Here is a 15,416-nt window from a genome sequence, read left to right on the forward strand (position 1 = left end):
AATCGATTTTCAGGGTCCTGAGTGGTTCACAGAATCAACATTGAGAAAATAGTCTTCATCCCTAGAAATAATAACTTCCTTTTTCTTTGCCTGATAGGTTGTCAGTGTGATGTAGGCGGGGCCATTGGCATGGCGTGTGATGAGACATCAGGGAAGTGTCAATGTCGGAAGAACATAGTTGGCCGGAAATGCACAGAGTAAGACACGGCAGATTTTAATTCATTTCGATTCTGACAAAACTACACTTTGTGCTGTTGTGATTAACGTAACGTTTTTGATTTATATTCTCATCTACCTTGCTATAGGCCTGCACCAAGCTATTACTTCCCTTCTTTGCACCAGCTGAAGTTTGAGGTTGAGGATGGCACTTCTCCAAACGCCAGACCGGTGCGCTTCGGCTATAGCCCACAAGAGTTCCCAGATTTCAGCTGGCGAGGTTATGCTATAATGTCCCCCGCACAGGTGAGTACGTAATCAAATGAGCACCTTAATTAATTGAATGAGTTGTGATTATAAATTACATTATGGCCTGGAAATTATTTTGTGATCTGCCACTTCAAGAAATTCTTTTTATTTATCCTTTTTCAGTCTGTCCTGATCCCACTGTGATTCGTTTTGCTTTTACCTCTGCACTGATTTTTCTGCTTTAAACACAGAAGCCTCTCTTTATATCAGGGCTGATGTAAGAATGTGGATACCAGCTCCCCTATATCTAACCCTGTCTCTCTTCAGCCGGACGTGATCCTAACACTTTCCCTTGGCTTTCCTGGCCCTTTCCATATTGTAATGCGCTACGCCACCCCCAAACAAAGGGGGAGAAAACGAGTGCGAGCAAGGATCTTGGTGGTGGATGAAGCTGGCTATCAGTCTTGCTGTGACTGTAAGTGAAGGGCCTGCCTCCCTTTTTGGACCTATTTCCCTCTCGTCACCTTGCTCGCTGTCCGTTGATTAACCCGCCCTTGTCTGTTTCACTTCTCCGTTCGCCGGACATGATTTCTAACCCTCTCTGTTACATCCTCATCATCGTCTCCTCCAACCTGTGTGTGCTGAAGCAGTCAGCTGTGTGTCGCTCTCGCCCCCCCCGCAGAGTGACATCAGAGTAGCAGTGCATGTTGACCCAAGAGAAGGGAGGCAGCACTTGTTCCGTGTGGTTCTGCGATTCATTAACCCGAGAAACTCCAGTGTGACTGGTAGCATCAGGGCTACCGATAACAGAGGCCCTGCAGGTGAATCATCTTTTTCATTCCACAAACTAACCCATCATTAAGAAAAAGTAAATCATTCCCTTACTGACAGTTATATGTAAGCTACATGAGTTTATATGATATTTTTCCAATCAGCAGTGGTGTATTTCTGTTAAGTGTTTAAAATTACTCTTTGGCCACAGGGTCAGACCAGAGTAAGGAAGTCATTTTCCCAGAGAGTCGCTCGCCATCCTTCCTCACCGTCCCAGGAGAGGGCTTTGCGGAGCCCTTTGCTTTGACTCCTGGGAAATGGATCATTCACATCAAGGCCGAGGGGATACTGCTGGTGAGGAAGACTCTGATGTAAAAGTCATCGTTTAAAAAGTGCATTTTGTAAAAACAAATTGGGATTAAAAATAACAAATATATAATAAACTGAACTCTTAATATACACACTATCTCTCTCACTTCTCAGGACTATTTAGTGCTGCTGCCAAGGGAGTATTATGAAGCACCACTGCTGCAGGAGAAGATCACAGAGCCCTGCACTTACCTGCCCACCGCAGACAGGAACGCAAAGTAATTATTGAATGATTCTGTTCAGCAATATTTTGCGGTCCATTCTTACTCACCACTTAGTTTTCAGACAAAGATTTCTAGATTGATTTAACCTAAAGTGGTCTCACAGAAGTCATATTATATTATAATCATAATGGAGATGAGGGTTCATAATGCCTCAGACAGTAACAGCCATTGGGATGAGATTGCAGCTGTCAGAGGTCCCAGTCTCAATCATCACATACAGATGAAGGGGAAGTAGAAAAATCCCACAATGTTCTGAGCAGGCAGTCGAAATGGTATAACCATCAAATAGCAGCTAAAATAGGATGATGATGTAATAATCTTTTACCATTCATGCTGAAACTGACTATGTCCGTGTGTCTCTTTCTCAGCTGTCTATTGTACAAGCATGTGGCCATGGACGGCTTTAGCTCCGCACTGGGCTCACAGGGAAGGCTCTCCAGCCGCAGTGGACGCAGGAGGAGGCAGGCTCGTGTGCGGCGTCCCACCCCAGATCATCCTGAGATGGCTGATCTCAGTGGCAGACAGGTGGGAAGCCACGACTTAATACATCTGCAATGTACCCACCGATTTTGGTATTATAGACTCTACCTTTACATTATAAAAGGAAACTAAGGCGACTCGGCAGGTTCCTATCAGTTGTTTTAAAGTCCAGAATCAAAGATTATACCTGTGTCATCTTTCAAGTATCTTCTTGAACTTCCTTTTGACCTTTACTCGTAATTTTCATTCTCTCAAAATCGTTCCGTGTCCATTTTATTTTCTGTTCTTGCGTCTTATAGTCTCAGCTTCAGCTCAGTTTGCGTGTTCCTCACTCCGGCCCATACGCTCTGGTGCTGGAGTACGCCAGCGAGGTGGATGCTGTCCAGAATGTCAACATACTCATCGGCGGTCAGCTAGAAGGCCAGATCCCGGCCAGGGCTAATATTTACAGTTGTGCCTACAGGTAAGTCCTGCACTTGTTGCTTCAGCTTCTAAAAAGACATGTTGTCTTAGTCTTTACAGTGTTTGACAAAGAGTTTAGGTAATATCAGTTGTAGATTATACATGTTTGTAGCTTTAGTATCTTTTAACCCCTGTAGCTTCCTGTGCCGGAGTGTGGCAGTGGACAGCAGTAATCAGGTGGCAGCGCTGCAGCTCTCTCATAGGACAGACCTTCTCCTGCAAATTTCCACAGCCTCATTCCTGCTGGTGAGAGAAACGTTTTCGCGAAAAAATTATTATTGCTCATAAATCAGACTGCAATAAATAAATACGTTTCTCCCTGTAGTATAAAGTGTATGCAGTGCCTGCGGAGGAGTTCTCCATCGATTATGTCGACCCCAAGGTGCTTTGTGTCTCCACTCACAGCCGCTTCAGCGAAGACAGGTAAGTCCCCTTGAATATATTTCATTGCATGTTTTCAACAACACACATCTACAACACCTATGAATGTAAGCTGCAATTTCAGAGATGATCATACAAGACTGGTCCTTTCGTTGTTGTGCAGAGACACATCTGTTTTCCAGGTGTGATTGCATTCCTGCATCTGGGCAAGGTCATTTACCTGAGGCTAAACGTCAGGTCAAACTTTCTCTGTCTCTCACAGTAAATTTACTGTCACTCTGAACCTAATTGCAAGGTTAGATGTTACAGATACACGTGTCTAAAAAAACTTCTCCAAAAAGCCATAGAAAAAGTTGGAAATGGCTCGAAAGCAAAAGTAAATATTAATGATAATTAAAAACCGTAAGAGAATAAAAGTAGGAATCAGTGTTTCCCCATGAAAACAAGAAAATGTTACTATATCAGTTTAGTTTCTAAATCCGGAAAGACGAGTGCACATTTAACCAAGTTCCAATACCATCATCAGAAATACCTCTGATAGCAAGTATACAAAATCTAGGTACTGATCCAATACTACGTCTTTAAAGTGTATTGGTTTCAACCAGATAAAACTGCATTTTTCTTTTTCACTCGATGGTACAGTTTAAGTGTGTAATGTGTAATCCAGGGATTAATGTGTATAGATGAGAAAAGACTGCGACCGCCAGGGGATTTTCCTGACTGACATTTTAGGTGTGACTGACCCCCCCAACACTTGAACCAAAATCAACAGGCTTTAACTAACAACAGCTTGTTGCTGTTTACTGTTTCCAGTCAGCACTGTGTTCTGAGGCAGTTCGACAAACCAACGTCGGCCGTGATTTTGTCTGCTGCCCGTGTCGGACTCCTGTCGCCCCCCCCAGTCGTTGCTCCCCAGCCAGAATACGACGAGGAGTCAAGAAGGAGACGACAGACGACAGTTCTCCCCGTCCAGGAACCGCAAGGTGTTGGGGTACTGCTCAAATTCCCTCAGGTATTAGATAACTAAAGAAGCAAAATGCATTTCTCCTAACTCTTTTAAATATATTTGCTCCCCCCACTCCACCCAGCCATATACTCTAGTCTGACTGGAGGCTTAAATCCCCCTCCAAAAAACTAAAAACACTCAGGACTCTGCAACAAACTGTCTGTTGTACTTCTTGTACTGTTTGCACTTTATCACTTAATCACTACGTTTAAACGTTAGAGAACTTTATGCTGCTGTACTTAAAAAATTCTGTATGTTTACTTCTGCAACAAACTGTCTCTTGTACTGTTTGCACTTGAGGAAATGTCTTGTGTTATCTGTTGTGCCTGTGCACTTTATATGTCTCACTGTGGGAGAGTGGGAAACGTTGTATCGATTCCTTGTATGTTCTGAACATGTTAAGAAATTGACAATAAAGGTACTTTAACTTTAACTTTATTGAGATGTTCAATAGCAGTTGTCATTCAGTGCACGTTAATGTATTTTGGGGGCGTGGCTATGACAAGGGGGCTGATAGGAGGATATTTATAGCCTTTGCTGGCTTACTTTTCTAGGATTACCAACCGTAGCTTTAAGTTTGCTCGCCTTTCTTTATTTTCCAGACGGAGATCAGTTTCTCTCCCGAGGTGCCCCTCCCAGGCAGGTATGTGGTTGTGCTCCATTATCACCAGCCTGAACATACCTCCTTCCCTGTGGAGGTCTGGGTGGACGCAGGGCGTGACTGGAGGGGTGAGTGTGTTTGAGGAAGTCCTGTTGAGTAGCGTGAGGTCAAATAGAATTAAGGAGTTTAATCATTCCTGTTGGATAGAAGCATGTTTACTTTGGAAAAGCCTTTTAAGTAAGGGGGTCGATTCCTCCTTAAGATTCGATTAAATCGCTGGGCTGATGACGAGATAATGAAAAGACTTCGACACACTTCCCTATATGGCTTCAATGGAGACTCTGATTATTTTGTTCTCCCTCTGTCACTCAGCTTCGAACTCTGCTTCTCTCTTGCAGGTTCAATAAACGCATCCTTCTGCCCCGCGGTGTCAGGCTGCAGGGAGGTCGTCATCGCTGAGGGACGCATTGCCCTCGACTTGGACCAAAATATTTGGCGGCCAACCTCCATCTCTGTCATCGTGCCACGTAGGAAGACCCTTACTCTGGTCAGTGGTGGATGTGAGAAGTCGGGCAGGGTTTTGATGAACCTTGTTCTCTTCATTTATAAGAATTAAATGAGAAAAATCATTTAAAAACATTGAGTGTCTCTTCTGTGTAAAGTCTGAGTGTTTGAGATGTTGAGGACTTGGCATGCTGAGGTCCTCCCTCCTCAGTGTTATGCCAAACGCCTAACAACAACAATGGAGGGCCTGTGTTCTCCCTGGCAGCCCCCACAAAGCTTTACACAAGCTAAGCTTCCATCCTCTGGGGCAGTCGGTTTCTGTTTGCTAGATTTCTTTTGCTTCTCTAAATACAATTCAACAGAAAAAAAATAACCTGTCTGAAACACCTGCAAACACAGAGATTTATCCATTTATCTCCTTCTCCATCTGACTGGTGAATATATTTTAAGAACAAAACAAACCGAAGTGGATGTTTTTGCTGAGACTGTGTGTTTTTCTTTGTATCATTTGTGTAGGATTATATCTTACTGGTTCCTGACAACAGTTACAGCCCAGATCTGCTGAAAGAGAAGCCGCGGGACAAGTCTGCAGATTTCGTACAGCAATGTCGAGGAGAGGGGTTTTATATCGAGTAGGTATCCACCATGTCAGTTAAACAAGCTGGACACAAATCCATTAGACATCTTTTTTGTCCGGGCAGTGATCTATTTATCCTGCAGTAGCAGTGGCACAGTTTTTAAATAAAAGTACCGTGGACGTTTTTGTAAATTGTGCCTTCTAGCTGTAATAATCTGGCGTTTAACCACATCTGCATTTTTACGGAAGTACTTTTCTTTCTCTTTTTCTTCAGCCCGAGAACTTCCTGTCAGTTCTGCAGGGACTCAGCCCGCTCGCTCGTCGCAGCCTACAACGACGGAGCTCTGGCCTGCGACTGCGAGAAGTCCGGCTCGACGGGAGCTGCCTGTGATCCAGTTGGAGGACAGTGTCCCTGCAGGCAGCACATCATTGGTCGACGGTGCACGAAATGTGCCACCGGCTACTATGGCTTCCCTTACTGCAAACGTGAGTAAAAATTTAATTTCTATTCAATTTTATCTGTATAGCACCAAATGATAATATACATTATCTCAAGGCACTTTACATAGTTGGAAACTGTGGAGAGAAAAAAAACTCATGGACCGGAAGAAACCTCATGCAGAGAAAAATGGGGAGCAGAGGAGAGATCGCTGGAAAAAAGGGGAGAGAGAAAAGAGAGAGATATAGGGGGAAGAGAGAGGAGAGAGAGACCAGGAACAGTTGTGCACCATTAGGTTTCAGCTCTGACAGACTAGTTGTTATAAGGAAAACAATGGGAGTGATAATTATACACTCTCTTTTGACTTGTGTTGGGCTTTGAGTGTAGACACCTACCGCATAAAGCTCTCTGCCTAACTCTTCTTTAAAAGCATCACTTCAACCCTCTAATTTCCCTCAGGATTACGTTATTTCAGAAATAAATTCCATTCTCTCCACTGCAGCGTGTGAGTGTGGTCGCCGGCTGTGCGACGAGGTGACGGGACGCTGTATCTGCCCTCCTCAGACGGTCAAACCAGCCTGCGACGTGTGTCTGCGCCAGACTTTCAACTACCACCCTTTGCTGGGCTGCGAGGGCTGCGAGTGTTCCCCGAATGGCATCAAGGCCAACGCAGGACCGGACTGTGAACGCACCACGGGACAGTGCAGGTGAGAGGAGAGCAGGGACTATAGCATTTGTTAGCAAGACGGATAAATTAAACTGCTTGTAGCCATTTACTGTGTATCGTACTAATGACCGTTTCATTTTTTACTGGGGTGAAATCTAGATTTTTTGTAACTTGAATTTACCTATTATGTCTATTATTGTCAATATGTACTCTTGCAGAATAGCTTTTTGTTTTCTTTTATCCTGTTATTTTGACATTTCTCTTAAATGATGTTATATCATTGTATCTGCTGTCATTAATATTAGATTTTGAAATGTGAAACACATTGTACCTGGCTGTTTTCGAAAAGTGCTATATGAATGAAGTTTTATTTATTATAAATGTATTATTATTATAAAAGATATAAAATGATTTTATAATTTTAAAATTTCGGTATTTATAAAATAGATGTTCTCTTACATGCACATTTTTTTGGTGGGATATAAAATGGTAGGTGTGATATACAGTGAAAGTGAAAAGTGACACCAAACCCCTCAAAGTGCTTAAAGAGGAGATTGGTTCACAGTCTCTTCAGGCTGATGTACAGCTTGTCTGTTTCTGTCCTGCAGGTTTTCCATCACTCAGTTGACGAAAAACAAAATAATGGAATAAACAAGTAGCAGCAACATACAGACCAGCAACACATGTGATGTGGATAAACAGCATTTGCTTTTTTACAAAAAATAAAATTGAGTTTAGTTACATATCTCTGTAACAACATGCACAGAATGAATCATCGGGACTGTTTTGTGGATTTAAACTCTGACTGGAGATAATGTGCGTTTTGTGCAGTTGCAAGCCTCGGATTTCAGGCCGCAAGTGTGACCGCTGCGCTCCAGGTTACTATCGCTTCCCCGACTGTGTGCCATGTAACTGTAACCAAGGCGGCGTCACACCGGACGTGTGCCACCCAGACACAGGGAGGTGTCTCTGCAGGGTGAGCTCACTTCATTCTATCCTCTATCGTTTCAAAACTCCTCTTACAAATTGTTTTGTCTATCTCTCTTTCCTCGCTCTGACCTCCTCTCTCTCTCTTATGGGTGCCGTGTTGTTTTTAGAGGAATGTGGCCGGTGTCAGGTGCGATACCTGTCGGGAAGGTTCCTTCTATTTTGACCCCTCCAACCCTCACGGCTGCAGCAGCTGCTTCTGCTTCGGAGCCACTGACCAGTGTCAGAGCTCCAGCAAACGCAGGGGGAAGGTGTGTGTTTGCTTTTCGTGCTCCTGCAAGTCTGTGAATGCAAATGTAATGCCGACAAAACCCTCTGGCCGATGGCAGCTAATATATGTGGTGAAATGTTGGGCGTTTAATGAAAGATGCATATACAGGTGTTGTTCTGGAAAAGGACATACACTGGCATGATAGACAGCAATCATGCCATGGCGATGGCACGTTACCTCATGAGTATTCATAAGTTGAAAGATTATATCATGACGTCTTCATGCCAAACCTCGCTGCTCTAAATCTTTGGGAGGTGTTTGTCTGATTGTATTAAACTAACACTACTTCAAAACAAAGTCACAAATGTTTGTAATAACACAGTACAGCAGAGTTTTAGGATGGATGTTTCACTGGTTCCTCCTCATACTCCCCGTTGTCAGTTCGTGGAGATGCGGGGCTGGCATTTAGAAAGACCTGACCAGGGGGAGGTTCCCTCTGTGCTGAACACAGCCAGTAACACGGTGGTGGCAGACGTCCAGGAGCTTCCTCCTACTGTGCAGACTCTACACTGGGTGGCACCACAGTCCTACCTGGGAGACAGAGTGAGTCAATGGAGGGAAAGAACATCCTGGCAACAAGATCTGCTGTTAATAACTGTTTTATTAATGATTAAATATGTGAATGGATGCCGTGTGATGTCTCCAGAGTGAGAGATTAAAAGATATTATAGAGATAGATAGATAGAACGGTGAAGTTAAGTCAATACATATAAAAAAATTACATTTCTTTTTAGAGTGTTATTTTCAGACCTCCAAATAGTTGAGATCTGAGGATGCACTAACTCTGGTTTAAACGACTCAGCTGGAAGTTTATATTAATATTAGTGTTTGGTTTTTAGCTTCTTTATGCTAGTCACCAGTGTTGTTCAATGTGCTTCACATCTCCCAGGTGTGTTTTCACTTCTGAAAAACTGGGTTCAGATAACTGAGTTTAACTTATTTCTTTTGCAATCCTGCAACATCCTTGAATTCAAATGAACTACATTAACTAGTCAAATGTTTTTTAAGTGATATAAATGATGGTTCTTACTATCCTTGTTGATAAATAAAACAAAGAATGTACATTTATTATCTGTATTTACAGATAAACTTGACGGATTTCTCCTTTTCTCTAAGGTTACATCTTACGGTGGTTTCCTCACCTACCAGTCCAAATCCTTCGGGATCCCCAGCGAGGGAATGACTCTGAAGGACAGACGACCTGATGTCGTGCTGACTGTGTGTATATTCTCACCATATCTTCATATCCTTTCTTTTGTTGTTTTCAGTTTATTAATCCAAGTCACTATTTCCCCCTATAGGGTCGGGATATGACCCTGATCCACATGGCTACTCAAGTCCCACTTGCAGACAGGCTGTATCAGGGCAGAGTCCATCTGGTGGAGGTAAAGAATAATTCAAACATATTAAATATACCTTTTGGCAGGAATGAACTAGATAATAATTTAGTGCATTGTTCTGCAATAATGTGTTGGACAAACAAACAAATAAGTTACTTCTGAAACATATAAAATCTGAAAAACACTGATGTTTAAGAAGAGTCTCCACCTTCAGATTTCTAGTCCCCACATAACAAATCCATCGCCTGCAGGGAAACTGGCGTCATGCTGTCACCAACAGGCCCGTGTCCAGAGAGGAACTCATGATGGTCCTAGCCGGGCTGGCGGGCCTGAGGATCCAAGCCCTGTACTTCACCCAGAGCCAGCGTCTGAGTCTGGGGGAGGTGGGCTTTGAGGAGGCGACCAGCACAGGGACGGGGAGTCCTGGAAACAACGTGGAGAATTGTTCCTGTCCGCCCCAGTACACTGGAGACTCCTGTGAGGTGAGATACTAAAAAGGCAGTTTATTAAATACAAGTTAAATGTCCAGTGTGTAAGATACGGGTGAAAGGGATCTATTGACAGAAATTTGATACAACATCATCCTAGTGATTTTTATGAGTGTGTTTCATCTTAATATAGAATTGTTGTTTTATTTACACTAGAATGTGAGACTTTATATTGAAATACTTCATATTTACATCGGGGGGGAGGCAGCCATGTTTCTTATTGTAGCCCATACTTGACTAACTAAACATCCTTTGAGTTTTTATGGAGCATGACGGTTATCACATGTTCTCTTTCATGTTTGGAAGGGGAAGATGAGGTGAGGGGTTTTCAACTGCCACATTTAACTTCTCCACTTTGTGTCACTAAACTCTACAAAGTGCACCTTTTAAGGCGTCTTAATAATTTGTTAGAGGAGTTTATTGTTTTTAGGCAACAACCAAACTTTGGAAACAGAACCTGAGAGGGTACGCTGCTCAAGTCTATAAATGGCATGTGTGGTTGAGTCTGGATGGAAAAAGTGGAAAATTAAAAAGAAATATATTACGAGAAGCCATGCGGATCATCTTGTCAGGTCTGACAAACAGCTAAGAAACAGGGTGGAGCAACGATTGAGGAGTCGGACCCCATCCTCATACTTTTTGATTGTCCTGACACGCCTGAACCGAGCACCACACCCTTCACCTAGAGGAAGAGTTTGTCAGCTGAGGATCCTTGGCTGGAATGTATACTGGAAAATACCGGCCGATGAGCTGTGCAGCCCAAACTGCGTAGCCCCGGGCTGGGATATGATGCACAATCACGCAGACATAATATTAGTGATTGTACCGATATAATCACCGGCGTGGCTGCAGCTCACAGGAACGTTGTACAAACAAGCAGGATGTAGTTGCCAAGGATAAAGATTTGCCAGAATTCTTTTTCCCCTGGGAATAGTGCTGACTGGACCGAGTGTGTTTGTGCTTCTCAAATCAGAAAGGTGGTCACAGTTTGGCTCACAGAACCAAAATACGACTTTTAATTAAACATTTGACAGAACATTAATTAGCAGAGAGAAAAAGTAATATTGTTTTATGTTTTATATTATGGGAGTGCCACTGTGGTTTCCAATATGAGCAGTGAGTGTTGTTTGAAGAAAGGTCTATTATCCGTGCCCCGAGGTTATATGGCAAGAACCTCACCCTAACACATGGGGTGAGGCAGTTGGCAACACTGTGTTGCTCATAGAACTGTGTCGGCCTGACACACCCAGTTCTGTCTCTTGTGTGTTTGAGCAGCGTGATTCAGGTGTGAGTTTGTCTGCGTTGTCTGAGGATGTCTGACTTTTCCTCTCAGTCACATATGCTTACCACACACACACACACACACACACACACAGTTGTGTCTCCATGACTCCAGAGGTCATCATATTGACGCACATTGATTTCCTGGGGACTCAATCTAACCTTACTAATACTAATAACCGCTTGCCTAACACTAACCTTAACCTAACCTAAACTAAAGCTAAACCTAACTTAACCTTACCATAAACATGTCTTCATCTTAAAATGAATGTCCCTGTAACGTGACAGTGTTGACAGATTAAGGTCCCCACAGCATTAGTAGAACCTGGACCACACACACACACGTTTACATCAAGATAAAGGCGTATACAGTGTTGAGGATTTATCTTTTTACAACCTGTAGTATTTGCCAAACTGTAATTTTCCTTTTCTCTATTCAAAAATGCTAATAGTGGATTCTCCTGTGTGTTGTCAGTTGTGTGTGTTTCCGCACATTTAACTTTTTCAATACATTATTTTTTTTCAAGTGTATATGCGGGAATGAAAAGGAGAGCGAGAAGGAGAGAAAACATGTAAACCCATGCATGTGTGTGCTTGTGTGCCTGCATACACTCATAGTGATCTGCAGGTCTGACTCAGGTGAGAGATGGGGCGTGTCCACACTCTCTACGTGTGTGCGTGTGTGAGTGTGTGTGTCCTTAAGAGGCTGAGGCAGGGCAGAGTGGAGCGTTATTTCACACAGACTTAACGCCTGGAATGTCAGATTCGTCTATGGATAGACAGCGGCGTGCGGGGGTTATGCTGCGGACCCTGATATGTTGGACTTTGATCGGACTGTGCTGCGGCGGCCACAGGGCCTACAGCAGGGGAGAGAGAACTCGCTTTGCCAGGCATCACGGCCGATGGGCTCAGTGGGCAGAGTTTCCATTACTCAATGACCAAGGGGGACAGCACCACTCAGGACATGGCAGAGGACAGTTCGTTCGGTTTCCCTCTGTTAATGACGATGCTAATATTCAGATTCAGGTAACAACCCATGGAGATCTGATCTTGTTTATTTTACAGCTCTTGGTGTCTCAGGTGTGGTTTGATGGGGACTTGAAGGCTGTTATCTCTGAAGGCAAAGTCCGAACTTTGGCTATTCAGTGTTAAATCTTAATGTCAGCACTCACACAATTATTAAGAGGCAATGTTGCAGATTGATGAGCAGGCCTGTTTTTACTGTTATATAATTTATAGGATTTCACATCATGTTAAACAACACAAGTTTTGAGCTGTTGAATTAATTCTACTAAGCAGACATTTTTGCTCCTGTCTGGTTAATTCATCTTTAAAATATTTTCAAAATATCACGACCCCATTACTTATATAGCGCGATAAGTGCATTATCAACCCCAAGAATCATTATTGTTGATTCAAATATACAGGGGTATATGGGGGTTTATGGGTTATTCTGTGTATTAACTGTAATTTTGTTAAACCATGTTTTTATATTTGTGTTTTTCTTTTCAGAAATGTGCACCTGGTTTCTACAGAAACAACAGTGGGTCTCTCCTGGGCCGCTGTGTGCCCTGCGAGTGCAACGGTCTGGCTGACGAGTGTGAGGACACGACAGGGAAGTGCCTGGTAAGTGATAAACTCTCGTTAATGACCTCAGGTTGACAGAGCAGACAACCACACATACCTACCACCAAGAGGGATTATTTTAGTTAAGCCGACTCTAGTGTAAATCATGCCAACGTTTATTTATATAGCACGTTTAAAACAACTGCCCAAGTGCTGAACAGGCTTTAAACAAAGATTAAAGAATGTAAAAATATATATCTGAAAAACAGAGAATAAATAGTAAAAAGCAATAAAGCAAGTATCATAAATAATTATGACTTAGAATATGGCACAGTAACAGATCAAATCAAGGTCTCAAACTCCAAAATTGGTCTAAGCATTCATTTAAAGGTTTTTAGGGTCTGAGATGTTCTATTTCGACACTTTTGATCCTTTTACCTTTAAGGTACATCTGTGGGCACATCGTTGTCTCCTTTGCCCGTGAATTTTTTTTTTATCACCCTATCAGAGGCATTATTTAATATGGCCTCCTGATTTCCTGTCATGGAGCTAACTATCCTCCTTGTTGGAAGGATGAGCCTTTACGCAATTCTAAATCTCCACCATCTCCGCTGTGTTGTTCTTTTGTAAGTTGCTCAAGACCGGGCCTGTGTGTGCAATGCACGCATGGATCCACGCCCTCACAGCAGCGGCTGAAAAGAGGGCATCAAACACACTGTTTGAAAACGAACCTTCTCTTTGCCCCCATGTGTAAAATCGATATAAAGTACAGTGTGTAAATGTCTAGCATGAGTACACACGTTTTTTAACAGTGTCTCATATTTTGCCTCTTGACATCCTTTGCTCATTTGCCAGTGTCTTTAATTAACACATTACATCATTTTCAGAAATGTCAGAAAAACACAGCCGGGGACCGATGTGAACACTGCCAAGATGGTCACTACTACGCGGGCGGGACATGCAGAGTGTGCCCGTGCCCGTTCAGCGTGGCCACAAGCAGGTGGGAGGGAGCAAGTGGTACACTCCTTAATACAGCTGTGTAATAATCAAAGGGGAAAATGGATTAAATCATAATTTTCGCTGTCACTCCACAGTTTCGCTGTAGGCTGCAGAGAGTTTTTTGGAGATATCACCTGCATTTGCATATCAGGCTACACTGGAGACAAGTGTGAGAGGTGAGAGTCTGCAAGGACGAGTAATGGAAATACTGTCAGCTCATTCTCAGCTGTTCTGCCACTTATTCTGATTTATTCCTCTTCATCTGAAGATGTGCTCCTGGTTACTACGGTAATCCACTGGCACCAGGAGGACGTTGCAAACCCTGCAACTGCAGAGGCGACGGGGGCATCTGTGATCCCCGGACTGGAGGTTAGATCACAGACAGTCACAATTCGATTTTCCCACATTTTGGTTAGTTTAATACAATGATTTTTCCTCTCCTCAGTTTGTAAGAACACCCTGGAGCCTGGAGACACTAACACACATGAGAAATGCCAAGGTACCTAGAGAACTGATACCTTTGACTCCGCGACATGCATTTTACGCAAAATGTATTTATCAGGCAGTCAAATCGTCCTTTGTGTTCCAGAGTGTGACAGCTGTGCCCAGACATTACTACACGACCTGGAGAAGCTGGACGATGAGCTGGGACGTATCAAAGCCAAGCTGGACAACGCCAGCGCCAGCGCCTCCTCTAGGGACAAGCTGAAGAACCTGGAGAAGGCCGTGGCTGACACCAAGGTAACACAACTCTCCTGAAACCATGCTCACTCGCTGCTTCAGCCACAGAAAGGGCTGATAACCTCAGAGACTTGATCACATTCAGCAAATGCCAAATACCAACATCAGATCCACGGCCATGGGCACTGATATCTTTGTACTTTGCACGCAACCATTTCCCACACATACACACAAACGGTACGGCACAGGATGCGTGTGATTGTTCAAACACAAGAAATCCCCCGCTGATAAGCACCACAACCCCGTGTGTCGGCACGAGTTAGAGACTGCACCACTGGATGCCAGTGTCTGTCGCAGCAACTTGTCGAGTCTCGTCCCCTCAAAATCTAAATCTATGTGTTGGATCCACTTCACTTGACTGAATGTGCAATCTTCCTACTTTTATGATGTGCAAGTCTCATGAATAATTCTCAGTGCACCAACTACAATGTTCGATTTCTGCTGCTATAAAGCTGTCGTTATAGCTCTGCTGCTTTTTTTGAACAGAATCTTGTCAAAGAATTCAACTATGCCATCACCGCCCAAAAGTCCCGGATCAGCCAGCTGGAGGAGGACACGAGCACTCTGGTAGACGACGTCAGCGGCCTTAAAGGAAAGGTAGAGTGTCGGAACCAATACTTATAGGATCACCATTCAACAAGTGAGAGGGACTTGTGTGTAAATGTGTATTTTGGGTACGTGTTTGTGTTCAGGCAGATAAAAGGTCCGTTGAAGCCGACAAAGCAGTGGCAGACGTTGAGAAAACCCACAGGAGGGCGAAGGAACTGGACTCAGAGATTAAAAGCATGCTCAAGAAAATCCAAGGTGAAGGGAAACTTAAATTCAGTGGCAGCACAACACCGCTTGTTGTACATCCT

At 43.5% G+C, this 15,416-nt stretch overlaps 1 protein-coding gene across 1 annotated transcript in view; it reads left to right on the forward strand.

Moving 5' to 3' along the window:
• The window catches only part of LOC133968153 (laminin subunit alpha-3-like), a 58,229-nt gene that overhangs the window by 28,785 nt on the left and 14,028 nt on the right, over positions 1 to 15,416 (forward strand). The window contains exons 24-52 of the mRNA XM_062404030.1: positions 98 to 197; positions 306 to 462; positions 1,088 to 1,226; positions 1,388 to 1,530; positions 1,660 to 1,763; positions 2,138 to 2,294; positions 2,549 to 2,712; positions 2,849 to 2,957; positions 3,037 to 3,134; positions 3,906 to 4,104; positions 4,701 to 4,827; positions 5,098 to 5,246; positions 5,720 to 5,835; positions 6,055 to 6,266; positions 6,722 to 6,926; positions 7,718 to 7,862; positions 7,984 to 8,124; positions 8,526 to 8,687; positions 9,261 to 9,362; positions 9,446 to 9,529; positions 9,736 to 9,966; positions 12,766 to 12,879; positions 13,707 to 13,819; positions 13,914 to 13,994; positions 14,087 to 14,187; positions 14,264 to 14,317; positions 14,408 to 14,559; positions 15,046 to 15,156; positions 15,252 to 15,363. Coding sequence (XP_062260014.1) covers positions 98 to 197; positions 306 to 462; positions 1,088 to 1,226; positions 1,388 to 1,530; positions 1,660 to 1,763; positions 2,138 to 2,294; positions 2,549 to 2,712; positions 2,849 to 2,957; positions 3,037 to 3,134; positions 3,906 to 4,104; positions 4,701 to 4,827; positions 5,098 to 5,246; positions 5,720 to 5,835; positions 6,055 to 6,266; positions 6,722 to 6,926; positions 7,718 to 7,862; positions 7,984 to 8,124; positions 8,526 to 8,687; positions 9,261 to 9,362; positions 9,446 to 9,529; positions 9,736 to 9,966; positions 12,766 to 12,879; positions 13,707 to 13,819; positions 13,914 to 13,994; positions 14,087 to 14,187; positions 14,264 to 14,317; positions 14,408 to 14,559; positions 15,046 to 15,156; positions 15,252 to 15,363 — 3,882 coding nt within the window. The remainder of the gene's footprint in view (positions 1 to 97; positions 198 to 305; positions 463 to 1,087; positions 1,227 to 1,387; positions 1,531 to 1,659; positions 1,764 to 2,137; positions 2,295 to 2,548; positions 2,713 to 2,848; positions 2,958 to 3,036; positions 3,135 to 3,905; positions 4,105 to 4,700; positions 4,828 to 5,097; positions 5,247 to 5,719; positions 5,836 to 6,054; positions 6,267 to 6,721; positions 6,927 to 7,717; positions 7,863 to 7,983; positions 8,125 to 8,525; positions 8,688 to 9,260; positions 9,363 to 9,445; positions 9,530 to 9,735; positions 9,967 to 12,765; positions 12,880 to 13,706; positions 13,820 to 13,913; positions 13,995 to 14,086; positions 14,188 to 14,263; positions 14,318 to 14,407; positions 14,560 to 15,045; positions 15,157 to 15,251; positions 15,364 to 15,416) is intronic.

Source organism: Platichthys flesus, chromosome 14 (assembly GCF_949316205.1).
Source record: "Platichthys flesus chromosome 14, fPlaFle2.1, whole genome shotgun sequence".
NCBI lineage: Eukaryota > Metazoa > Chordata > Actinopteri > Pleuronectiformes > Pleuronectidae > Platichthys > Platichthys flesus.